At 34.6% G+C, this 25,351-nt stretch overlaps 4 protein-coding genes across 5 annotated transcripts; 3 read left to right on the plus strand and 1 right to left on the minus strand.

Annotated features, from left to right (window-relative positions):
- The first annotated feature begins 2,332 nt into the window (after window positions 1–2,332).
- Window positions 2,333–6,075, plus strand: LOC123003652. Its single transcript, XM_044396555.1, has 13 exons — window positions 2,333–2,474; window positions 2,523–2,757; window positions 2,804–2,932; window positions 2,981–3,722; window positions 3,769–4,062; window positions 4,109–4,445; window positions 4,491–4,831; window positions 4,880–4,942; window positions 4,993–5,143; window positions 5,189–5,293; window positions 5,337–5,409; window positions 5,464–5,481; window positions 5,526–6,075. Exons 1-13 carry the CDS (start codon window positions 2,409–2,411, stop codon window positions 5,978–5,980), a joined length of 3,009 nt encoding a protein of 1,002 aa, XP_044252490.1. The 5' UTR covers window positions 2,333–2,408; the 3' UTR covers window positions 5,981–6,075.
- A 291-nt stretch (window positions 6,076–6,366) lies between these two features.
- Window positions 6,367–7,980, minus strand: LOC123016335 (40S ribosomal protein S9). 2 transcript variants are annotated; one of them, XR_006413434.1, is made up of 4 exons: window positions 7,847–7,980; window positions 7,256–7,499; window positions 6,785–7,040; window positions 6,367–6,582 (listed from the first exon to the last, which is right to left on the minus strand). XR_006413434.1 is itself a non-coding variant. In XM_044416669.1 (4 exons), the coding sequence occupies exons 2-4, from the start codon at window positions 7,476–7,478 to the stop codon at window positions 6,408–6,410; spliced, it is 585 nt and encodes a 194-aa protein (XP_044272604.1). In that variant the 5' UTR covers window positions 7,479–7,499; window positions 7,847–7,980; the 3' UTR covers window positions 6,367–6,407. The 2 variants fall into 2 exon arrangements, 1 of the variants encoding a protein (XP_044272604.1); XM_044416669.1 differs by having other exon boundaries at window positions 6,854–7,040.
- A 630-nt stretch (window positions 7,981–8,610) lies between these two features.
- Window positions 8,611–12,081, plus strand: LOC123016288 (spermatogenesis-associated protein 20). Its single transcript, XM_044416594.1, has 6 exons — window positions 8,611–8,928; window positions 9,055–9,288; window positions 9,334–10,692; window positions 11,096–11,304; window positions 11,355–11,554; window positions 11,598–12,081. Exons 1-6 carry the CDS (start codon window positions 8,762–8,764, stop codon window positions 11,889–11,891), a joined length of 2,463 nt encoding a protein of 820 aa, XP_044272529.1. The 5' UTR covers window positions 8,611–8,761; the 3' UTR covers window positions 11,892–12,081.
- A 4,392-nt stretch (window positions 12,082–16,473) lies between these two features.
- LOC123004071 (voltage-dependent T-type calcium channel subunit alpha-1H-like) lies at window positions 16,474–23,365 on the plus strand. Its single transcript, XM_044397187.1, has 2 exons — window positions 16,474–16,829; window positions 23,205–23,365. The coding sequence occupies exons 1-2, from the start codon at window positions 16,700–16,702 to the stop codon at window positions 23,363–23,365; spliced, it is 291 nt and encodes a 96-aa protein (XP_044253122.1). The 5' UTR covers window positions 16,474–16,699.
- The last annotated feature ends 1,986 nt before the right edge of the window (window positions 23,366–25,351 follow it).

A 25,351-nucleotide genomic window follows, 5' to 3' on the forward strand; every position in this document is an offset into this window, starting at 1 on the left:
AGTTGAAAAATCAAACAGGTGGAAAAAAATCTTCCAGACTGGTAGGTAAGAACAATTGGGGGCAAACCAGTAAAAATGCGCCGGTAAATTAATTTGAATTAAATCAAATTTGAAGTAATTATGAACGTTGGAACGCCGATGATTCAGCATCATGTGAGTCTTACCGACCTGTAAAAAATCTAATCAAAGTTGCTAATTGCAATTGAATTGAATTTGTACTTAGTACAGTTTCGGACGTGTCATTTTGAATGCAAAATTCGTTGAGTTTGACTCGGAATTGTAATTTTTTCGTTACGACGGCCAAAATGTCGAAAAATTGACCTTTGAGAACGTTATCTTCCAAAAACACATAAGGATAATGCTGGATATAGGTTGTCAAAACCGTTGTATTTCTCCAGTAGAGTGGCAATGTTTTGTTAAAAATATTTGAGGAAAAATTGAAATTAGTACAATCGCCCAAATTTATGGGTTCCACCCCCGTTGCAAAAGCATCCTCGTTGATAAAGGGGTCGTAAGTAATTAAATCACAGTCGGATGTCACAACTACAACTTTATAGATAAAATGATGTGAAAGAATTTTGTAAATATCAGGACTAAAAAGTGTTAAAATAATTATAAAAATTGCTCTAGAATCAAACATTTCAACTTCTTGAAGTTTGTAAAAAATGTCGTCAAGATTTTTATTTTCTAGTGTGATTATGTATATATTCGGTAATCTATGAGTGACTTTTATAAAATTTTCATTTGAACTATTTTGACAAATGGTGGGATATGCGGGTTTCAGATTTGTATCAACGGTCATTATTGTCCACGGCGGGTTGTAATATTTTGTCAAAATCTTGTAAACACACTTGTGTTGATTTTTCGTCGCACAGATTATCACTGAACATAACAGCAAACGCGTTATTTGTTTGAAAGACATGCTGTTATGATTGAATATGATTTATTTTCGTTGTTGCTTTAAGAATGGAAACATTCATAAAACATTAATTAATGTGTTAAATATTTATATTTCTATCTTTCAAAAACATGTTGTGTAAATAAAGGACAAACATTAAAAAAAAATTAGGTAATCAATTATAACTTGAAAAAAATGTTCAGATTTCAGATAAACATAAATAAAAAATAAAACAATTACTACACCCGGCGTCCTACCATTTCTACAACTGTTTTTTTTAATATAGATTAAAATGTCTTGTAAGTTATAATAATTAAGAAAAATAAACAAATCTGACCCAATCAATTCCTGCCAAATTCGTCATTTTTAGTTTCCAATACATTTTAATAACAATAATAATGGATTAATACTCGTAACAAATGGATGAAAATATATAAAAAAATATATAAAAATTACTTTATTTCACTAGACTATAAAATACTACTTTATCTACTGAAATTAGTTGATAAAAGCACTCTTTAACACTGAGTATAAAATAAAAAAAGTAGATTTTAATTTTACGATCCAATATCAAATAGGTGTTAATGAGCAGATAAGTGAGATAAGGATATTTTGCGACCTGAGAATCAGATGGTTCCAACTAACATTTTTATTAATTTTTAAAATAAATTATTAGTTTTTATTATAATGTTATTATACAAGGTGTTTTGTTAATGGACAAAAAAAACGACAAGTAAAATAAGATACCAGGAAGAATAAAAATATTAAAAAAATTCTATCTGCCAAAAATTTTTGACATTTGACATTTTTTTATGTCTATTGTTACCGATGATCTTGTATAAGTATGTATGTTTTTTTTATAATTATTCAGTAAAGGTACAAAAACTTTGTCAATAAAAGCTACAAATAATTACAATCCAAGATGTAGCTTCTTTGTTACCTCTTCTAACAGTCTGTAGCAAAAAAACATGTAAAACTATAGGTATATTTTTTTAACAGAAATAAATAGTCACAGTGCAAAATTTAATCCCTCTTAACTTCGAAATCTTCAGATAGATTTTTTTTAACATTTTTTTAATGTTCCTGTTATCTTATTTGTCAGTTTTTTTTTGGTCTAATTACAAAACACCCTGTACAAGGTGTAACAAAAAGATAGGGCTAATAAATAACCCCAAATGTAAATTGAGTTAAATCGCTTTATTTTAACCTGAGAAATGTCAGGTGTTACTTTTTGCCCCCCTCATTTTGTGACACCCTGTGTATATTTCTTAGAATTTTTTGTTTTATTTCTTCTATATTTCTACACAAAATCAACTAAAATCTTTATAATATATTTAATTAAATATTAAATAAATGGGTACAAAAACATTAGAAGTATTACTTAAAAAACATCACCACATGAAGATAAATTTCATAATCAAATTTCTAAAATAGAAGTAATCTGGTGTCAAACCTGTTTTCGTTTCATCCCTTGTCAAAAATTCCATTCGAACCATTAGATTCGTAAAAAATGGCCGAAAGTGTTACAATAGTAACACTCAACCAAATGATCGATTTATCGCTAAATTGCAACGAGGTAACCCACTTTTCTCCTCAAAATCCCCCTTAACAACCTCCATTTTAGGGCATTATCAATTTCCAAGTCCTCCACACTTTCCTCCATGTTGTAGTACAACAAATGAAACTACATGATGTCGCAGTTGAATTTAGAGGACCCGATAGTGACAAAATCCAAGCTTTGATCAGTACTGTAAAACCTGGATCGACACATCTCCTCCCAAAATATAACGTAGTGCCTGAAGAAAGCGGCAAATTAAAGAAGAAAAATGGAGGTCAAAAGAAGAAAGCGAGTCTACAAGGCATCATTTCTTGATTTTACTTGAAGTGTTTAATTTGCTTTTGTAGATGTTATAATAGAGAAAGAGCGCCAGAAGCTTGAGGAGAAGAAAGAGAAAGAAATCCGCGTTATTGAAAGACGAAAAGATTCAAAGGAAGATCCAGATTTAAATCCCCTTCCATTAAAATCGCCCCCAGGTGCTCCACGTTGTTGTTCCCTTTATATCCTTTTATATTTCTGTTTAGGTAGTCTTCTGGGAGTTACACCAGCCGATCTCCAGACAGTTGTCGTTGTTGAATCCCAATCAACTCTCCCACAATACACAGTCGCTCTCACTAAAAACACTTTCGACAACCTCCAACGCGACTTGGACACTCTCAAACTCCAACTCAAAGAACTGACCGAACTACCAGCAAATATGGGCTTAATTGAAGCTACAAGATCACAGTCAAGCCCTATTTTGGACATGTTCCAAATCCTCCACTTGACCAAACGTATGGATGCCAACGAAACAGCCCTCGAGAAGATCGGATCCTTAATCGAAGACTTGGTCAAGAGTGACAAAGGCCAGATTCCAACCACCATCATCGAGAAAATCCAAGAAGTGAGAGCCTCAGTTGACGAAAACCAAAAATACCCCACGGAACGGCGAAGAAGCTCCTTGAGCGAAGTCGAAGCCAGACTAACAAATCTGGAAAATGTCGTCAACAATTTAAACGAAAATGTGACGGCTATTGCAACCGGAGTAGGCGAATACAAGCCCCAAGAAGCAATTCTTGAAAAAATCCAATCACCCGAACCCAGCCTGAAACACTCGGACAACGCCAGTATTACCAAAACTGAAACCAGTGTTGTGAAAACTGAAGGAAGTGTTGCCCCTGAAGGCTCATCAGTTAAGACACCATCGCGGAAGAGCACAATCAAGAGTCAAGCCGAACCAGTGAAGATCATGGCGCCACAAGTGGTGTATCAGAGCCAAATTCAAGAGTAAAACTCCATCAAATTTTGTTTTTGTGTCAAAAATGTGTTTCAGTGTCGACTTGGGTGAAATGCCACCGAACCAAGCCCTTCAACTGATCCAAGAAGAGTTTCAAAATTTGAAAAACTGGATGACTGAAAGTATCCAAGAAGTGGATAAATTAAAAGCTTTCGCACCTCCGGCTGCTGGCGAAGTGGATTCACGAGTCGTAGAAAGTAAATTTAACGAATGTAGTAAGAAAATCGCAGAATTGAATAACTTGTACAACACTCAAATCAAACTCCTCAACGAACAGTTTAATAGTGTCCAAAGCGAAATGAATGAAGTTGCCACAAAGCTTGACATTATGTACGATTCCACTCTTGTTTGGTTGTTGTTCAAAATCGAATTTTAGACTCCCTGGAGGTGACTCGACCGGGATTAGTGCCGAAACAACCATGGATTTGGCAAATAAACTCACTCTGCTTGAGAAGGAAATGATTGCAATATCGGAAAAAGCCGAAGAGTTGCAACAAGAGAAAGAACAGCGTGACAAGCAAACCGAGACAATTATGGAACAAATCGACATTTTGAAAATCGTCAAAGCCAATCGTGAAGATTTGGAGGACGCTTTGGGTGAAAAAGCCGACGCTTGCATGATTAATAGAAAAGTGTCTCATGACCAGTTCGATGCTGCTTGTGACGACTTGTACAGAGGCATCGAAGAAGCTTTATCTAAACTAGAGGAACAAGTACGTGCAAAAGTAATAAAAACTTGCTCAAATTTGTTCAAATAGGAGGAAATGTGGCACCAAGCCTTAGATTCCATCCAGAGAGAGGTTGGCAACAAGCTTGACAAAATGGAAGTCGATCCATTACGTGATTTCGTCAATAGTAAACTAAAAGCACTACAAGAGAAGTTCAAGTCTCTGAGTGCACTTAAACGCGAGCAAGAAGCTGCAGGAACAAAGACTAGATTCTTGCGAAACGTCAATTGTATTTCTTGTGATAAGGATGTGATAATGAGGAAGGAAATGGATGTGTCTTTGAAACCCAAAGCTTATGCCATGCCTGCTAATAGAAATATGGCACCATATTTGGCTTATGAATTAGACCAGTTGAGGAAGCAGCAAAAATGGTAAACATTTTTTGAGGTTTGATTGTTTACTCAGTTTTTTTGTTCCAGTGTCCCCAATAGCAAAAACTTGAACTTTATTGAAAGTGCATTGAAGACGCGAGGAAACAAAGAGTAATTTGAGTGGTTTAGATTTATTTTGTGATTTTTTGAGGGTGTTTCAGGAAGAATCATTTGTGTAACCGGTATTGTGGAGGGAGTCATACTGTGACTACTCCGCAACAGAGGGTTACAAGACTTGGACATTTCTTGGAACAGTGGGGACCTGAAATAGCCCCATTGCAAGATGAGTACATTCGAGGGAATGACAATCATGTAAAGTTTCGATTTTTTTTTATATTTCTAACAGATTTTTTTCAGATGTACAAAGCTCGTGATGAGACAGTGTTTACGAAAAAAGGAAGTAAAGTAGAAAGTGGGCCTAAAGGAAATTTAAGGCCAAGCACCGGAGGGGCACCCATGATGGTAGTAAAATTAAATGTTATTTGGTGTAAAATATTTGTTATAGGAGCAAGAAGTACCCCAGCAAGGAAGAAACACTTTCGTAAGTGCTGAGGCTCATAAGATTGTGAGCAAAGAAGGTAATTTCGTGTCTTGTAAATAAAATTTGCTTAACATTTATTATTATTTTTTAGCCGAAGAAGCCGCAAATAGTAAGTATAAAAAATCAGGTGATTGTCCTAATTTCAATCTATAGAAAAAACGCATAATATTGGAGCCACGCATATCGAAGAGGTCAATCAAGCTCCACAACAGGACACACGGACGTCGACTGACCAACGAGGGTCTCATTTACAAGTCAAAATCTCTATTATAGAGGAACCAGTACTTGAGCAGAAATTGTCACAAAAAGGCTCACAGGTGGGGAAATCTGTGTCTCAACTTTCAAATGAACAACAAAGGAAATCACAGAGTGCAGAAGTGAAAACTTCACAACTTTCAACTGAACAACAAAGAAAATCACAAAGTCAGTCTGTGACTGCAGAAGGCAAAACTTCACAACTTTCTAATGAACAACAAAGAAAATCACAAAGTCAATCTGTGACTGCAGAAGGGAAAACTTCGCAACTTTCAAATGAACAACAAAGATCACAAAGTGCTAGCGTGGCACAGAAAGGGTCAGCAGAAGCTGCAGAAAAAGGACAAGAGTAATTTTGAAAGTCTAATGGTTTAAATTCTAGTCAATTCATCTCATTGTGAGCGACTTAAATGAAATAAAAAAAATTTAGTATCCCTTTCTTACTATAAATAAAATAGTGTATTATTCAATGAGTGGGAAAGTTGACCATTTCCAAAGATTAAATTTAGAATACGAGCCAAAAGCGAGTGGAGTAATTCACCTGAGTCGTATGGCCATTTCTTACGAATTTAATATTATTTTTCTAATCTTAAATAATTAATATTTTTTGCACTTGTTTATTACTTAATTTTCTTCACAGTTGAAAACTGAATAACTTTCTCAACTGAAAACGGTTGAGTAAAGTATATGATTAGAAAAAGGTTAGTCTGGGTTGTAAAGACAAAAAATAAAAAACTGCTTAATTGAAAGTATTTATTTTTGTAAAGCTAAACAATTAGCTCAATCTTCTTCTTCTTCGCCTCCGCCGCCGCCTCCAGCGCCTTTACGGAGGTTCTTCCTCTTCACACGTCCTGGACGTCCGCCACCGAAGGGCGATTTCAACGAGAAATCAATGTGTTTCTGCGAGTCCAATCTCACAATAAACGATGGAATGTTCACCACCTGTTTACGAACCCTGTAAACAACAAAATAATTAGAACACGTTTACCAAAGTTGTGTTTAAAAACTGTCGCCTCGCAAGGTACCCAAATGCACTATAAGAGTGCAAATGGGGCATAAGCTGGTGTCATTCCTCTTCGAGTTTCTTTAGCACTTGTATGAACATTGTAGGTCCATCAAGTGACTCTAGACTCGGTGTTGAATAAAAAATTACCTGCCTTATCGGCACATGAAATTTCAAGGCGTTAGTTATTCAACTAAGTGGCCTTTGTGAACGACTTAATTACCGGATATGTCTCTGTCTGATCAAAACGCGGGCATGATGGATGGACTTGGCAAGACCCAGTTTGAAAACTTGAGTTTGGAGCCGCCTTTCCAAGAAATCTTCGATTTTGAGACCCAACACGTAATCGAGTTTCATGCGGTTTTCGTCTAAGACTCCGATACGAACAAGACGACGCAACAATGCGTTACCTAAGACACACAAATGCATTAACACTTTGCAAAAGCATAAAGTAGAAAAAACAAAAAAATGTATCCCTAACTTTCGGCACAGACATGTTCATAGTGAACAAGTCTGCTTCCTAGCGGGATTTACTCTGCCCTTACTAAGATAAATCTGGCACTCTTGATTGACATAAAGATCAAACAGAGCGTGGCGTCAGGGCCCCAATCCCAACATTCCTCACCTTCAAACAACCTTTTTGGGTCCTTTTCTTCCAGTGTGAGCAATTCACGAGCGGCTTTACGAATTTTAGCCAAAGTGTACTTCACACGCCACACTTCACGTTTATTCCTGAGACCATATTCACCAATGATCTTCAATTCTTGATCCAAACGTGCCTTTTCATAAGGACGTCTTGGAGTCACGTAAGTCTTTGAGCAGACCGTGGGAATCCTCCCGTTCACCATTTTGGTACTGACGAGCCGTTACTGAAAATCAAGTATGTTTAAGACTTGGCCCACGTGGCTTACATAAACTCGTTTTTTTCAAGAAATTGTTACCTCGCCATGAATCAGATAAGTAACTGTACTTTCTGGGATTAAACGAGGTTTCAATTTTGCCTTAATTGATTAGGGGTTGTTGGAGGGGAATCACAACACCCCTTGCCCAAAAAGTAAGGCTATGACACTTTATCTCAGAAAATCCTCCCAATCGATGAATTTAATTTAGAAAAAACTAGACAAATAACTTGTACAGTGGTTAAATATTCAGAAAAAAGTTGTATTTTTTGTAATTTAGCTACAATTACGGAAAAATTACGTAAAAGTTTACTCACCCAACTCGTCGCAAAAAATGAACGATCCGAAAAGAAAGTTTTCTCGTTTGCCGGTGTTGGCGCTGTAAGCGGTAAAATGGTGGGGAAAGGTCATTCAGGCTACAGGACGTTGTATTTAACTTGTTCAAATAAAAATACTTTAAATATTGACAATAGGAATAAATAAAACCAAGTGATTGACCAAAACTGACGCAAGTAATGCGATAATCCACAAACACATAAATTTGTAATACCCATTAAGTGAATACAAAAAGTCGATCAAATGATTGGACGTATCGTCTAATACTCAAACAAAAATAACGCTAAAAACTGTAATACCTACTGTACTGAGACATAATAATTATGAAAATTGCTTATAATGCAAATTTTGCGAATGGTTTATTTAAATTTTAACCATATTTTGGCTCAATATTTCACAATAGTAAAATTTTGGTACCGATACTGTTATGTTAACATAAAGTAAAAATTTAAATCATTAACAAAAAAAGCAAAACTGTAATTAAATAAATGTTTTTTATCATAAATAAATAAAAATTACAATAAATTAATGTTATTTTGTTATTTTTCCTTCTTCATGAAACCAAACCTCCTCTTGATCACTTTTTATTTTAATTTTTACTAAAAAATAGTATTTGTACAACAATGCAAAAGTGTAATTAGTAAAATTATTTTCAATAAATGTATAAATGGAAAACAAGGGTAATAAATAATATTTTGTTGTGTTGTTCCCCTTCCATGTGAGCAGACCTCCTCTTGACTATTTATTTACGTCGTGTTCGCCTTGTCAAGTTGACAAGTTCGATCCCAGCCAAGCTAAAATATTCCCTTCCTTTCACTTTTCTTCATTTAAAAATAATCAAACGTCGCATTTGTTCTATTTTGCTTGTACCATGTAGTACCCCAAGCACTCCCGCTATGATTATAACGCGTGTCGTCCAAAATTCAAGCGTCCAGAGCCTTTTTCGAAGGTTGTCCGTGTCAAATGGAGATTTGCATATTTCAAACAACTTTCACGCTACTGCTTCCACACTTCCCAGATTACTCGACTACGAGAAAAAACCAACATTGAAACCACGAGTAAGGTAAGTGCGTTTTTACGTTTCAAAATTTGGTTACGCCGACTCCGGCACGTCTAATCTAACCTTGTCCTCGCTCTTAGATAATTAAATAAACATGTCCTTCCGGTATTGAGATGCGTTATGATGTAGGTCAATGTCATTGGGCCGAAAAGTCGACAATATCCTCGTTAGAACAATGTCAAACGAAGCAAACACCTCAAGTTCGCCCAAAACAAACCGTCTGGCGTTGGAAAAGTCCCCGTATTTGCTACAACACGCCACCAACCCCGTCGATTGGTATCCCTGGGGACAAGAGGCCTTCGAGCGCGCCAAAAAAGAAAACAAATTGATTTTCCTCTCAGTAGGCTATTCCACCTGTCACTGGTAATTTTTTATTGGTTGCTCACCCTGTCTCATTTTACTTGACAGGTGTCACGTGATGGAGAAAGAGTCCTTTGAGAATGAAGAAGTTGCAAAAATCATGAACCAACACTTTGTCAATGTTAAAGTGGACCGTGAGGAGCGCCCCGATGTTGATAAACTTTATATGGCTTTTATTCAGGCTAGTGTTGGGGGTGGGGGTTGGCCAATGTCGGTGTTTCTCACCCCCACGCTTGAACCTCTAGCGGGTGGTACGTACTTCCCCCCCGAAGACAGGTATGGCCGACCAGGCTTCAAAAGTGTCTTAAAATCAATCGCCGAACAGTGGCGTACCAAACAAACGGCGATCGCCAACTCGGGGAAGTACTCACTTGAAGTTTTGCGTAAAGTAAGCCAACGGGAGATTTCTTCCAAGCAGGATATCAATGTTCCTGGTGAAGATGTCTGGAAGAAGTGTCTTCTCCAGTTGTCACACTCGTACGAAGACGATTTTGGGGGATTTTCAGCCCAGCCGAAATTCCCCCAACCTTGCAATTTCAATTTTTTGTTTCACATGTATGCGAGAGATAAACACTCGGAACAGGGGTTTAGATGCCTCCATATGTGTTTACAAACGCTTAGGAAAATGGCATATGGGGGGATTCATGACCATGTCAATTGTGGGTTTGCAAGGTATTCGGTGGATGACCGATGGCATGTCCCCCATTTTGAGAAAATGCTCTACGATCAGGCCCAATTGGCCGTTTCGTATGCCGATGCGTTTGTGGTTACAAAAGATGATTTTTTCGCTGAAGTTCTCCGAGATATCCTCTTGTATGTTTCGAGGGATTTGAGTCATCCGCTAGGGGGGTTTTATGGAGCGGAAGATGCCGATTCATACCCTTATAAAGGTGCCCCCCATAAGCGCGAGGGTGCGTTTTGTGTGTGGGAGTACGATGAAATTTGTAAACATCTCGGAGAGACTAAAACAAAAAATATATCGCATTGCGATTTATTCATTTATCACTACAATGTCAAAAAAGACGGAAATGTTAATCCAGCACAAGACCCACATCATGAATTGGAGAAGAAGAACGTTTTGGTTTGTTTCGGGTCGTTTGAAGACACTTCGAGAAACTTTAAGACGTCAGTTGAAACGGTTAAAGAAATTTTGAACAAGTGTCATGAAATCTTGTATAAGGAGAGACAAAAAAAGCCTAAACCGCACGTGGATACTAAAATCGTAACCTCCTGGAACGGTTTAATGATCTCCGGATTTGCCAAAGCCGGTTTTGTTCTTAAAGATCAAGAGTACATAAATCGGGCCATCTTGGCTGCCACTTTTATTAAAAAGTTTCTCTACAACGAGCATGAGAAGACTTTGTTGAGGTGTTGCTATAAGGGAGACAGTTCGAAAATCGTACAAACGTAAGTCTAGTATCTTGATTTTTTTAAAATAATTATTGATGAAGGACAAATTTTTTTATGAAAAAATTATCGTGTTAACAGTGAGGTTTTTTAATTTTTGTTTGTTTTTCTCCTTTAATTTTTTTTTAAATGCCATATTCATATTTGTATTCTGATAGATGTAACTTCTAAATTCGAAGTTGTACAAGTCGGTGATCAACATTTTTAATTCATCAATCATGAAATAAATCGGGTAAAAATTGCCATTTATTTAGGTAATTTTTTATTTAGTTTTTGTTAAAAAATGAACAGATTGCCTTCTAAAAGAAATAAATATTGCAGAACTCGTAAAATGTGTCGTAAAAAATTGAAAAAACTAGAGTGTTTCATATTTTTTTGGTGTTGCCAACTGATTTTTATACAGGCCAACTCCGGTGTGCGGTTTCCTCGACGACTACGCCTTCTTGATCCGCGGTTTGCTCGACTTGTACGAGGCATCTCTCGATGCTGATTGGTTATCATGGGCGGAAGTGCTCCAAGAGCAACAAGATCGCCTCTTTTGGGACACTAAAGGTTCCGGTTATTTCACAAGTCCTGAGAACGACTCGAGTATATTGATTCGAGGCAAGGAAGGTAAAACTTTCCTAGATGGCGTTACTTGCTCTATATGGGGGAGTTTTCAGATCAAGACGGCGCTGAACCTTGCGGTAATTCTGTTGCCGTTCACAATTTAATCCGCCTCTCCGCCTACTTGGACCGGGCGGATTTGAGGGCAAAGGCCGGTCGGACGTTGACAGTCTTCGCCGATCGGTTGAAATCGATTCCGGTGGCTTTGCCGGAAATGACATCAGCGTTGCTCTTCTATCATAATTCACCAACTCAGGTGAGTGGTTTAGGTTTGGAGGTGAGTTACTAGGTTTGTGTAGGTTTTTATAGCCGGACCGACGGAGGATAACAACACTCAAGCGTTGCTAGATGTGGTCAGGTCTAGGTTTATACCTGGGAGGATTTTAGCGGTGACTGATGGACCAGGAGGGAGGGCCGGTTTGCTTTACCGCCGACATGAATCCTTGGCTAGGCTTAGGCCGATCCACGGCAAACCGGCAGCTTATGTTTGCCGGAATTTTGCGTGCTCGTTGCCGGTTACCGATCCGGAGGATTTGGCGAGTAACCTGGATGGGAATTTGAGCGAAATCCCCGGCACGAGCGATGATGAGTAAATTTTTAGTTGGTTAAATAAACAAGCGACCTGTAATGGCAGAAAAATTCTTGCAAGGCTTCAAGCCTATAAAACCCTAGTCATAAGTTTCCCGATGTGTGATAATTGTAAAATGCGGATGTGATACAAGGTTGTTTGAATGAATTTGTGGCTATTGTAAATATTTTCTTTGAAATAAATTGGCAATTGAAGATGGATTAGTTTAACTGTCCCTTTTTCCTATTTTACCCGTTATGTAGATACCTAACCTGTCGATTGTTTATGTTACCGAAACGCTGTGCAGGTTTCTTGTGTAAATATTTTGACTGAATTAATTTGCAAGAAGTGTGTATTCGTGTGCGCCCGACCAAATATTAAGGCGATGCTGCAAACACACACGGTTTGTCTACAAAGCAAATACTAAGACTATGTTCTGAGATACAAGAATTAAAAATTAAACAGTTCATCTCCCCAATATTGGACTAAAAACGAGGGTCGATGGGATTTAAGCTTGGAGAGAAAGTTTATTTTGAAAGCCAATTTTTTCCGAGTTAAAGCTTGTCGACTGATGTCAACCGTCGTCCGATTTTTTCAATTACGACTTAAACAAGATTTAAAAAAATAAATCGTCTGGTGTACCAAACAATTACCTGTCGCTGTTAACAATCTAGTAACATGCAGGAAATGAGCTGGTTACAGGTTAATTTAAATCCTGAAACGTGATAGGGGCACTGTAATTAACTCCTCAACATCAAACGTTTAACCAACAATGACAAAAGTCGTAATAATTTGGCAAACTCTTCGACTTTGGACGTGATTTATAGCTGAAAAAACGCCCTGGGTATTAAATTTTCAGCAGAGATAAGTCGAGAGTCGCATCTTGGCGAAACGAATGGAAGTCCTAAATTAAAAGAAACGGTTTTCTATAAAAGATTCACTTTTTTGACAAATTATCATTCGATTCGTGGTGAAATTTATAGCGTAAAAACCCTTTGGATGCAAATAACGAAAAGCAGACTTTATTTCCCTGTTTTCATTGTTTACGAACTTTGAAGTTGGGTAAAGGAGTTTTACGACTCGGATTTGGTGTCAGCAATTGACTGTTGCACTATTTCACCGCCGACGTAAAACCGAAAGTGTTCTCCCCGAGCTGTCGTCTTTATCCACAAATGGGTCGATTATTGCCAGCGGGTGAAAGCTCCCTTTCTGATTATTAATCACTGAAGCGGCTATAACTGTCGCAAGATGAAACACTGCTCTTATTTTTTCAGCTATGAAAATTCATAAATTAAGTCAGTCTTTGTCGTTGCATTTTCTGCTCGAGTGTTTCATAAACAACGTTGTAAAATTCGCTTCGTTTCAAATGTATGGTAATGAGAAAAATGAAACTGGAATTCATGAAGAATATGACTTTATTGTTCGGGGGCTTTCAGCTTTATCGCAGACGGTTGAATTTTCCCGACTTGAAAATGGGAATAAGAATTGCTGCTTATTGCACCTTTTTAACGAAACATAAACTTAAAAAATGATTTTGTGACGTAAAACAGGGAATTGAGCGTTTCCTCAAGATGATAAACCACGTCGAATCATCATTTTTATGAAAATGTTCAAATTTATGCCCATTTTTGATTTCTGTCGTTAAATTCTCAACTGCGATGAAGTGAATAGTTTTGCCCTTTACATTTTTTTAGTTGTTTATAGGATAGGACATGTTTGTAAATTTGGGAATTTTTGTATTGATTTCTTTGACACTAATTTTAAAGCCAGTTGATAGGTATTTGAAGTATTTTGAAAAAAATAACTGTAATATCTTCTCAAAATTTATTAGTTATCTTAATGTTATTAAGGTTGTTGAATTTTAGTGTAAATCGGTGATATACACGGTGATCAAAAAATTACGGATAACCTCGATGATGCATTGTTGAAAAAACTTTGGGGAGTCCGTGAAAAATGTTATTATTATTTTTTTTTGAGTTATGATGAATTATGAATTTTACTAAGCTGGCAACGTTGTAATGTAGCACCAAATATAATAATTTCTGTTTCCCCAGACACCAAAACAAAATGACATTATTTATTTTTACTAAAAATATGTAAGATATCCAATGTTGTCAGATATAATTTTAGGTAAAATACACCTAACTTTTTTTAAATAAAAAATTACTTGTCTAAGCCTTACACAATAGTAGCTATTTATGCAAAAGAAGTTGCAAAATGAGCGTGTTTTTCACTAGGCGTGCAAAAACAGCCATTTTGCATCGTGTTTCATACAAGATTTTTTCCAATTTGGTTGTGAAAAGGAAAAGCATAGGCATCAAATTCGAATTTTAAATTTATGATTTAAATTTATAATTTTCCAGAATCATATACTAGTGTCGGGACGTTGCTATGAAAATAGTGTTATTTTTTTAGCTATTTAACACTAGTGAAAAAATAATGTTATATTTTATAACTATAGTGATAAAATTAAGCACATTTGACAACTAAAATGACATATATTACAATGGTTGCTTTTCACAACCAAATTGGAAAAACACATTTTTACTGTTGTTGATTACATAATTTTTTAATTATTTTTTTGTAATTTTTTAGAAAATTTACCATAAGAAACCAACGAGCTTATCCGTGATTTTTTGATCACCGTGTATATACACATTTTTAATTTATCAATCTTGAAATAACTTGGTTCATTTATCTTTTTTTTACTATTAAAGTATAATAATTATTAGCATATTATGTTATTAGGAGTAAAAGTGATAGTTTATGTGGCGAAGCTGAATGTTTATAATTTAATAATTTAACTATCCACTTTTACTCTAAATAACATGTACTATTTTATTCCCAAAAGTATTCAGAGCAACACTATAATTAGCAAGTAAATGAACAAAATAATTTAAGGAAATAATGAAATCATAACAACGCTTATAAATAAACATCCTGCATCAGTATTAGAATTTGTGTTTATAAATTTAACTAATGCAGTTGGTAGTACAAAATTTCGAAGGGTGATGATTTACAAAGCACTTCTCCAGAAGTTGCTGAAGCAGCGAAAGGGACAACATTGGTAAACGTCATGGTAAAAGTAAAAACGCTAAAGCGCAAAAATAGAAATTTTCCTCCATGGCTGAAAGGTTTACTTGTGATATTTAGTCATAAAAGTGGTCACTTTTTTGTGGATGAACAAGTTTTTTGAAGACACTTTAATGATTTGATATGTACTAACTCAATCTAAGAAAATGTTGAAATTTAATGTTGTTTGATTCAAAAGTTCAGACGTTGTATTCTTAAACACGAAAAAGTGTATAATATTGGTTTGTAACACTTTTATAATTTTCTTTTGAATTATTTTTAAATTAATTTTTTTTACATAAGAATATGTAACTTATATTCAACCATTTTATATTTAAAGTAGCGACAACAAGGAAACAGCATAAAAATATATTTTTTTAAATAAATATATAAAAAACTTTAAACTTATTTTTTCTATAAATGGATGAGCACTCCTTTGAAAAAATTAAATTTTAATAATCTCAATTATTATACATGAATATTTGAAAATAAGGTTTTTTTATTTGTGCAAGCTTTTGATAGCTTTTTACATATTTATTTTTTCTTATTTCATTGATAAGCACTCCTTTGAAAAAATTAAATTTTAATAATCTCAATTATTATACATGAATATTTGAAAATAAGGTTTTTTTATTTGTGCAAGCTTTTGATAGCTTTTTACATATTTATTTTTTCTTATTTCATAACATGTATGTACAAGGTGCGCCAGAACTCGTGCACCAGAGAAAAATTTCAAGTAAGATAAGATACCAGGAACATGGAAGAATGTTAAAAAAATTCTATCTGTCAAAAAATTTTGATATTTGGTATCTTATCTTATATTGCATTTTTCTCTGGAGCGCGAGTTCTGGCGCACCTGTATTGACATTAAAAAAAATATTGCATAACTCGAAAACACAAATAAAATTGTCTTGAAACGCAATATTGCCCTTTTTTGTAGTACCAATTATTTTATACTCAATCTATGAAAATGTCTAATTTAATGTCTGTTTGTTTGATTTTTCAAACAGAAAGAGCAGAAGTATTGGTTCTTAATATTTTTAATTTTTTTCGGCACATTTTTGAATTCGAAAGTTTTTTTAATTATTTTATCAAAGCCAAGCATTCTTTTAGAAAGTCTTTTAGAGAAGCTTATGAAACATATTGTTTTTTTGTTTGCTGTTTGGTTAATTTTTTAACTAAAATTCCGAAATAAATGATTGCAATACTTTTCGATCTTTTATAGCCCAACCATGTTCGCACACCTGCCCTATATTTCGTCATTTCCAATTCCCCATTGTTTAGAATCTCCTCCAACACTGCTCCAATAAAACCCATTAAATCTCCCATCTGGCAATGTTATAGTTTACGCTTATTTTACGACATCAATCCTCGCATCAAAACCTTACAAATTTGCAACCTCCAAAAAACACAATCTGGCTAGTTTTTGTCCCGCGATAACCCCTATCCTGATAAAACCATCGCAAACATTCGAATCATTTTCATCCATATGCCCCATATTGACATGCGTACTCTACCAAGTCATGCTGGACGCTGTTGCATCTTTAGTCACCCTCCGACAGCAGCACGTCGCGGCGCGAAATCTCGAAAACTCGTTGGAAAAAATCCCCGTTTTCCCACTACCATCACCGAGAAAAACTTAAGTTTCAGGCGGCTGAAAACCTTTCAGCGATGTTTCACACAGTCGGGGCAAAGAGTGGCGGACTTGCAGTGATAAAAAAGAAAGTGATGTGGTGATAAAGGCGGAAAAGTGCAACTAAAATGCACTATTATGCCGGAACTGGTTATGCCCATTGCCGGTCTGGATCCGACTCTGGACTCCATCGCAGGAATTTCCGGAGGGAGCAAGAGCCCTTCGACAGTGGCGAGTCCACGCTCTCGGAACTCGATGGTGGGTATTAAAACGCTATTTTTAAAATGTTTGCAAATGTTTATACACAACCTGGCATAAACGCTCGCGATTTTAGCAAATTTATTATTATTTAATATCAGAGAGAAGCTGTTTACCTTAATTTGTCCCGGATTCGGCCATTTTTCATGTCTGATTATTTTACTTCGAATTATGAAAATCGAAATTAGACCTAAGTACACCCTCGGAAAATTTCAGGTCTGTTTCTGTAATTTACGGGTCATAAAATCCCATCTCAGCCGCAAAAACATTGATTTACTGGGCTTTAACCCAAGTGTTGGAATTTTTAAACAGAAATAAAAATTGTATATTTTCCGTAATTACGAAGGGTTGAAACTGATCCGGTTAATAAAAAAATTGGAAAAACAGTTGAGATATTCCAACTGACAACCTGTGACAAATATGAAATGTTTTGGAGCGTTGCCAATTGGGGAAAGAAATTTTTATAATCACCTATATGGCCGAGAATGGCTCACTAGTAACGAAAACAGTTTTTAATTTATTGCCAAATTACCAGGAATTTTAAAGCTTTAATTTTTTCCTTGCCACAAACAGGCCTCAAAATATTAACAAAATTCAAGATATAAAATTTCTTCTGAGGTATTTTTTGACTATTTTGTTATTTCAATCCGACTCAAAATCAACATTTTTTAAAATGAAATATTTTCTTTATAAGTTGAAGAACAAATTATTAATTTAAAAATTCTTCATCATCAGAAATAATGTTCGTTGTTAATTATTATTTTTTTCTGTGAATGAAAACAATTCCAGCGTTCTAATTAAAAATTTCGGTTTACGAGCAGTGATGAAAAATTTCCCTTCAAGACATACACTTGAAAGCTTTAAATAATTCCACAGTGCATAAAAGAGTACGAAATAAAATGAGACTAAGAAACATAATCAATACTTTATCTTTCTTAACATTCTTCTCAGCTATGCACTATCGAATTACAGTTGAATCCCCGATTATGTGATAAAGACATTTTACATTTTGTATGATTAATTTTCAAACAGTGATCTAAATAAAGTCCCTCTCAATCGTTAATTCAATCCAGTACAGACTAAATTTAATCAAAAAAGAAGCTCTGACAGGGCGTTTGAATGCCGATGCCAGTGCGAATGAATGATTTACAGCAAATATCAGGTCGAATAAACACGGTTTATTTTTAATGCTAAGTTTAAAATAAAACAAGCCGAAGAACGAATTTCTCACTTTTAATTGCATTTAAATTTTTAATAAACAAAACGAACGAATCATTTGATCCAGAGACAAGGATTATTCAAATTAAAACATGTTCCAACAAATTTGAAAACTCGAAGTAATTAATTAAACTTGGACAATTATGCAAATGCAATTATTGCTTCGAGTGACACTTTACATAAAAATTAATCAACAGATGAAGCAAACTTTAATTTACTCCCATTCACAAATATTTGATTCAGTTATCTTTCTCTTGTTTATCACAAACAGTAACACAAATTATTTGAGATTACCATCAAGCCAATAAATAATAAAACACCGCTTGACATTTCTAGTGATTAAAAATTAATTTTTTCCCCACGTTTGTAATTATTTTGAGGAGCTATTCGTATTTATTATTCTCATAGAAGCCGTATTACCTATCCGTTGAAATTTAATATCGGCATTAAGCTGTAATTAGTGAAGTGTGCAACCCGTAACAATTACTAATCCCCAACTTTAGGCTTGCATAAAGTAGTCTAACCATATATTCGTAGGGAAACAAAATGCTTTTATTATCCGAGTAAAATTACAATAAAGTTTATGGTAGCGGTTTAATAATGGTTAAAAGCTCTCCAATTTCGTTTGAATAAAAGACACAAGAAATTAATGTTTTCGCAAGAAATGAAAATTATTGTTGTTTGTGTCGTGGATCTAATATTACATCGTAAAATACATATTTTCCATTGTAATTTGAATTTCAAATTTTGTTTGCGACTTAAGCTCCGATGTTGCACGAAAGATTATCAGCGGACGATTTATTTTACATTAAGATTAGAGGATTGAATTAGCCAAAACTCGACAGCGAGATTAATAAAGCGAAATTGCCGATAACTGATAACAGCAATCATGGTTATGGACAGAACTTTTTGAGTGCCTAATTACCAAGTCACAATTTTGGAGAGAAAATTGCATTTTTTTTGTTTCTTTTTATGTTCAAATGCTTTAGAGAATTTCAGTCATTTCCAGTTCTGTTAAAATATTTTCTCAGTCATGTGCTGTCTCGTTAAACTTTCACACACATGTAAATTCAGCATAGCTCATTTATGTTTGGCATCCTTACACTAAAAGCGACCTTCCTGCCATGTGAATAGACTCAGCCATTTCAGAAAACTTACAAAAGGATCAATGATCGTCGTGCTGGTGATTTGTTAGGACCGATAACGTCCCTGCCTTGGATGTTATCGTAAGTGACGAAAGTTTCAAACTTTCAAACTCCGAACTGCTCAAATAGCCACACGATAACAAAATAACTTTCTATGTACGATTTAAATTTGAGAAAATCTGAGTTTTTATGAAAACAAAGTATCGCGTAGAGTTGAGACATCAAAAGGAAATAATCCATTTCCGAATGGCCTAGGCGCTAAGGCCTTAGCTTGTTTCCTTTTCTCTGTTTCGTCTTCCATCATAAGGCTATTTATGGCAGCAATATTAATGGAAAAAGTCGAAATCGAATGAAACATTGAGTTTTGTTTAAGTCTGTCAGATACGCTCCACCAAACGGAAAATTAAATATTGATTCCTCAAAGACGGAGCGGATTAATTAATTGGTCCCATTATTTGTTGTCAAAACAGCCAGAGCAGCGTGGTACAGGGATATCGAGCCTAGTGAATCTGATACGTAGGGGAGAGTCGCCCAAATTGGACTACCTGGATTTTTTATGCAATTTTTTGCTTGTGTTTTCACAACATTTACGTTCAAACTATTAAAATAATAATTATTAATCACAAGACGCAAAAAATTCAATTTTCAAACTCCGATCACGACAAAATTATACAGGGTGTAACGAAAAGATGAGGATAAAGAGTAACCTTAGATTTCCCAGGTCCAAAAAACCGATTTTTTCTACTTTGCGCGTTCGTACAAAGGCCAGTACAAAACGGTTTTGCCATAAAAACAGTGCTATAAAAATTATACTACAAAGAGGCAAATTTAGTCTTATAATGTTGGCGACCTCACCGTTTCTCTATCGAAATGTCAGTGTCAATCGGCCTAACGCAAATCAAATTAATCAAATACGAAATTTTGCTGTGTTTGGTTTAATTAATCATTATGATTATAGTGACACCTTCGGAATTCATTTTACGTATAAACTAATGATGTTCCAAATTATTTTTTTTCATGTCAACTGCTGCAAAATTCCCTACATTCCGAAACCTTATTTCTATGTTTAAGAAAAAAGTGCAAAGTAGAAGAAATACTGTATATCTCGTTTATAAGGACACTTACTTCTTTATAAAAAAAAATCCGTGCGTGCGACAAAATGCTTCTTATAAAACTCGTATAGTAAAATTCAGGAGGGAAGTTCGGTGCGTCACCAATTTCATTTTTTCATTACCAACTTAAAAGTGAAACAAAAAATTCTATCACAATCTAAATTGAAACAATTAAAGGGTCTCTAAGGATGGTAGCCTTGAACATTAATATGCACTTCAACTACAACACTTAAATGTCATGTTCGAGTGAATTTGTCTATTGGCATTGACAGTAACATTATTGTCGTCGTATAAAGACTTTTTGGTATAATTTGCAAATAATTTTCGTTTATTGGTTGATTTCATGCTTTTGTTCTGCGTTTCATTGGGTTATTTTAATAATTCCTTACGATTAAGTAACTTCCATGAAATTAGGCATAAATGCACTTGTGTTAGTGTAAAAAATTGGAATAATGAGGTGTCACCGATAAAAATTAGCCCCCTATCATCTTTTATTTATTCTACAAAAAATGCGGCCAATCTTGTAAAAACCATTCAAATGCTTTTTTAGTACTTTACATATTGTGTCTGCTATGGCACAAACTACACTCTGTAAATAAAATTGTGATTGAGATATTTGAGGTAAATATGAGCGTTGTTTAAGAAGTTCATTATTTAATTAAGTAATTAACAGTACAAACTGAAATCGACTCATTATTGTGACTCTCACATAAGTAACTTTATGGTTTTCATAAGATCACAATAAAAGCTTCTTAACGTTTATTGTTTGTTTTCGAAGGATGTAAGATGCAACTTTGTTTTGTAGACGTCTTGAATTTCAACTTTTTCTTTTTTCTTACCTGAAAGAATGCATAAGATCGTTTATGCTTTTAAACCAAACAAATTTATTTTGTTTTATTATTATTGTAAAATATACATGTTAAGCCATATTTTTGTTATACATAATCCTAGTGGCGAAATTTTTTTTTATCCGCAAACGGCAGAAAAATGACACTTTTATGACTAAATGACACAGGTAAAAGTTTTACTATTCAGACATGGAGTAAAAACACTGTTTTTACGCCTAGGCTTTTTTACTTTTGCTTGACACTTACTTTGACATTTACCAATGTTGTCTCCTTCTTGTCTCTTTCGCATTTCAGCATTTTCTCAAGAGGTACAAGGTAGATTATCAGCATTCGACATTACTTGATTATTGGTGTGTTGCTCTTTCCTCTCCATCTGAATCGTTTGCGGATAAAATAGTATATGTTATTTGGAGTAAAAATGAGTTTATGTGGCTCAGCTTCGCCACATAAACAATCACTTTTACTCCCAATAACATAATCTACTATTATTTGAAAGGTACATTATTTTTAAACAATTTTATATCTCACAAAATTGTTGTATCAGCCTTGGTTTTAGAGTAAAAAATAATTTAAGCAGACGTGTCAAAATTTCGGACGTAGGCCATTTATTATCATTGTTTTTCAATAAATTGTATTAAATGTTTTTTAGCTTTTTAATTTCTTTATGTATGTTTGAGTTAGTTAACAATAATGTAATTAATTATTAATTTAAACAAAAAAATCATACTTTCATTGGCATCCTATAACTTTTAATTGTGCAACTTGATGTAGAGGTATAGTCGTCACCAGGAATATTGAGATTGTCGTAGGCAAACCTTTATTGAGGATTAAGCAGCCTTGTGGTCGGCCGTAATAATTTTTCACTGTTGGTGGTACTATACCCTGAAGATTTACAAAAGAGCCGTCTTCAGGATTTTTCGTGGTAGGCTTTTAATTTATTACAGGCAAACATTTGGGAATGTATATATTAATTTAATATTAATGTGATAATGCAGATTTGTAAAGAAACAATCTCAAAATATAGCTGAATATTAAAATTAATTTCATTTTTTTTTTATGAAAGCCCAAAAACAAATTTCTGTTACGGACCATCTCTTCCTACAAACCTTTGAAACGTGCCTGTCCTAAGAAATGCAAATTTGTTTATGGCATCTCTACCGCAAGCCCCATGAACCACCGTGGGGGGTAATCGTTATATTCTATAATGAGTCTCAAATATTGTTGGTACCAACTATAAGTTGGATTAAATCGCTTTATACACTTGGGGAATCTCAGGTTACTCTTTGTGCCCATATTTTTGTTACACCCTGTATATCAAAATTGATAGTTTGGACCACCCGTAAAATGTTCTGAGGAGTCGATTGGTGTCGAGAAAATTGCAAAATTCTTAATATTTTAGAAGTTATAGTCGAATTAGATTTTGACTAGTTTTGTTTTTACTACAGATTTTCAATAACTATTTGTTACAGGAATTTTTTTATCAGATAGAAAAAATACAAACAAGTTATCGATAATAGACACGTAAATGCAAAATTTTAATAGGAGTTTGAAATTTTTTTTTTTCGAGATGCCACTTCTAAGAGAAACGATGAAATTGTCAACCCTTCATTTTGTATCTTTCAAACTATTTTTATATGAATCAAGTCTCAAAAGTTAGTGCAATGTCTGCCAACATAACTTTTTGGCAGAAAAAGGCGTGAGTTAGAGCTCCAGACTGCAATTGATGAAACAATTATTGCACAAGTGCCCACTCAGTAGATTGTTTGAAAATCGCTAAATACACTGAACAGAGTTTATTCAAGCCGTTCATTACTCATCCTCTGTATGCTTATTATGTCAAACAACTGGATGTTATAGCCGATGCAAAATTACTCCAGAAAATTTGATTTACAACGAAGGTTTTAGTGCAAATAAAGTGTCTAAAAATATACGGTACCGACCTGGAATTTATTCTCGCACCTGTATGATATTTTAATCTTTGGAGTAAATAAATTGATTTATCGGATTTTGGTGCTGTTTGTGCGTTACTAACTCAGTTTCCTCCTGTTCCAGAGTCGGAGTCAGGGTCAGGATCGGGGATTGAAGTCGACCCCAATCTTCCGTACCCGGGAATAGCGCCGATTGCTTTGAGATATCTGTCACAGACCACGAGGCCGAGGAGTTGGTGTCTGGCACTCATCTCCAACCCATATCCTTTTCATAATTCGCTATAATTATCTAGAATTACACAAAAACGAGGTAGGAGTTGCGAATATTCGGATCCGTTTAATATGCAAAGGTGACGTTCCGGTTGGTTACTAACGCAGTGTATTAATATCCCTTGACCTTAAATATGGAGTAATTTCCCTCGAGCTTCAATTATTAAACATGGTAACATCCGACGCAACAACGAAAGGAAATGTTTTACTTCAACTTGGCACAAATCCAAGAAATTTAATGGCTAGTTTATTACCATGTCGTGCTTTTGCGACAAATTTCCTCACAAAATTTGATAAAAAAAATCAAAAATTCGGTTCCTGTTTATTCAACCTGGCCAAGGAAACGGGAAATACTTTTCGATCATAAAATATAAACAAAAAAATGAAAAGTTTATACAGACTTGTAAAAAAGTGGGTTAAAGATTCAGGAAAATACACAATTTTGTTTAATTTAGGATAATTTGACAAGCTACCAATTACCCAAATTTAAACAGCGAGGATCATTAGGTACAGCTGAATCTCAGAAGCTGAAAAAAGTTTAATTCTTGCGTTGTAGACATTTCATTAATTCTTCAGCTTTAAAATTCGCGTAAATTCCAAGCATCCACTTGATAAATCATCGTCAAAAAAATATATAACGTGGGCGAATCAAAAATACTAACCCGTGGCGCCAGTAAATCGCCATTAAAAAATCTCCAACTTATGAAATGTTTGAGTGGTGGCACGTGCAATCTTCAATTAAAATCGTATTTTTACGCCTGTGAAACTTCGTTTTAATTGTTTGGAGGCAAGTGGGCGTCTTTCAACGAAACTGTAAAGCTAAAAATTCGGCGATTTTTGTTTATGTGGTTTAGCAAAAAGCGATTATTTGCGCTTTCCGTGGCAAGCATCCAGACTTGTAGCTTCCGAATTTTATTCAAGGGTCTTTCCTATTATTTTTATTGTGGCGTCATTTCGTCTCAAACAACTAGAGATAAAGCTTGGGAAATAATAAATAATTAAAAATACTTGTTGCAGTACTAATCGATGCGCTCGTATTAGCATTCAACATGGGTCGACGAGCCACAACTGACCTTTCGCAAAAAACGCTGTACATTTTGCAAAGGGATTATACGTAACAACGTAAACCCGCTCTACTAACGTTGCAAATTTATGACCAGAATGATTAAAATATCATGCTAGACTTTCCAAATATGGATTTATGGCAGTTTTTACCAAGCGTTCGTAGTATTTTGCCTCTAAGAGTAATATCTCAAATGGGATATTTGGGCATAAAATTAATGAAGGTGATTTATTATCCATCCGGCTAAAATATTAATTGAATTGTTCCTTGTTTACCCGGTTGCAAGCTTAAATACTTTGGACAAGACTAATTAACCGCACAACTAAAAAAGGAGGGGAAGTACCGGATATACCTAAGTAATGAAAACTGAATTTTAATTAGTTTTTTCTAATTCGTTGGCTACGATTATCAAACCTGAACATTTAATAAATATGTAGTAAGTTTTACAATATGAGTAAAGAGGTCAAAAATTAAACAGACTAATTATATTTTATAAGCAGTGTTGCCACCAGCAAATTCACCAGATCCGAGTTGAAAAATTTACCAAATTTTCAATAGATCGCGATTTGTATGTCAAAATCTCGCAAAAACGCAGTTTTTGGTCTAATTCTGTGATTTTTCGGCTTGTTTTTAACAAAATTTTAGGCAATAATTGCGTTTTTAGCTGAAGAACGTACTAAAGCGATAAAAAAAATACAAAAATAATATGATTTTAAACTTAATTTCAGTTTTAGCGAAATCTAGCGAATAACCTGAGATTTTAGAAAACGTGCTGAAAAGCATTTTCGGCCTAATTTTGTAGTTTCTCATTTTATTTTTGTCTTAATTTTGTTTAAAAAAAAACAGTTTAAAAAAAACAATCGAGTGAAACAAAGTAACATCAATATCAATCCTTTTTTGTGATTTTTAGGCGTGTTTGGACAAGATTTTATAAATGA

The sequence above is a fragment of the Tribolium madens genome, unplaced genomic scaffold (genome assembly GCF_015345945.1).
Source record: "Tribolium madens isolate multiple individuals breed KSU strain unplaced genomic scaffold, Tmad_KSU_1.1 Scaffold_1;HRSCAF=32;Tcas5.2_LG8, whole genome shotgun sequence".
NCBI classification, from domain to species: Eukaryota; Metazoa; Arthropoda; class Insecta; order Coleoptera; family Tenebrionidae; genus Tribolium; species Tribolium madens.

Excerpts from the sequence above, each read along its gene's own strand:
- LOC123016335 (XM_044416669.1), bottom strand. The coding sequence starts at position 7,478 with ATGGTGAACGGGAGGATTCCCACGGTCTGCTCAAAGACTTACGTGACT. Across the intron at positions 7,041-7,255 it reads CCCAAAAAGGTTGTTTGAAG|GTAACGCATTGTTGCGTCGT; the intron begins GTGAGGAATGTT and ends TGTGTGTCTTAG. Across the intron at positions 6,583-6,853 it reads ATCAGACAGAGACATATCCG|GGTTCGTAAACAGGTGGTGA; the intron begins GTAATTAAGTCG and ends TGTTGTTTACAG.
- LOC123004071 (XM_044397187.1), top strand. The coding sequence starts at position 16,700 with ATGCACTATTATGCCGGAACTGGTTATGCCCATTGCCGGTCTGGATCC. Across the intron at positions 16,830-23,204 it reads CACGCTCTCGGAACTCGATG|AGTCGGAGTCAGGGTCAGGA; the intron begins GTGGGTATTAAA and ends CTCCTGTTCCAG.
- LOC123016288 (XM_044416594.1), top strand. The coding sequence starts at position 8,762 with ATGATTATAACGCGTGTCGTCCAAAATTCAAGCGTCCAGAGCCTTTTT. Across the intron at positions 10,693-11,095 it reads AGTTCGAAAATCGTACAAAC|GCCAACTCCGGTGTGCGGTT; the intron begins GTAAGTCTAGTA and ends ATTTTTATACAG. Across the intron at positions 11,555-11,597 it reads ATCATAATTCACCAACTCAG|GTTTTTATAGCCGGACCGAC; the intron begins GTGAGTGGTTTA and ends AGGTTTGTGTAG.
- LOC123003652 (XM_044396555.1), top strand. The coding sequence starts at position 2,409 with ATGGCCGAAAGTGTTACAATAGTAACACTCAACCAAATGATCGATTTA. Across the intron at positions 2,475-2,522 it reads TATCGCTAAATTGCAACGAG|GGCATTATCAATTTCCAAGT; the intron begins GTAACCCACTTT and ends CCTCCATTTTAG. Across the intron at positions 5,294-5,336 it reads CCGGAGGGGCACCCATGATG|GAGCAAGAAGTACCCCAGCA; the intron begins GTAGTAAAATTA and ends TATTTGTTATAG.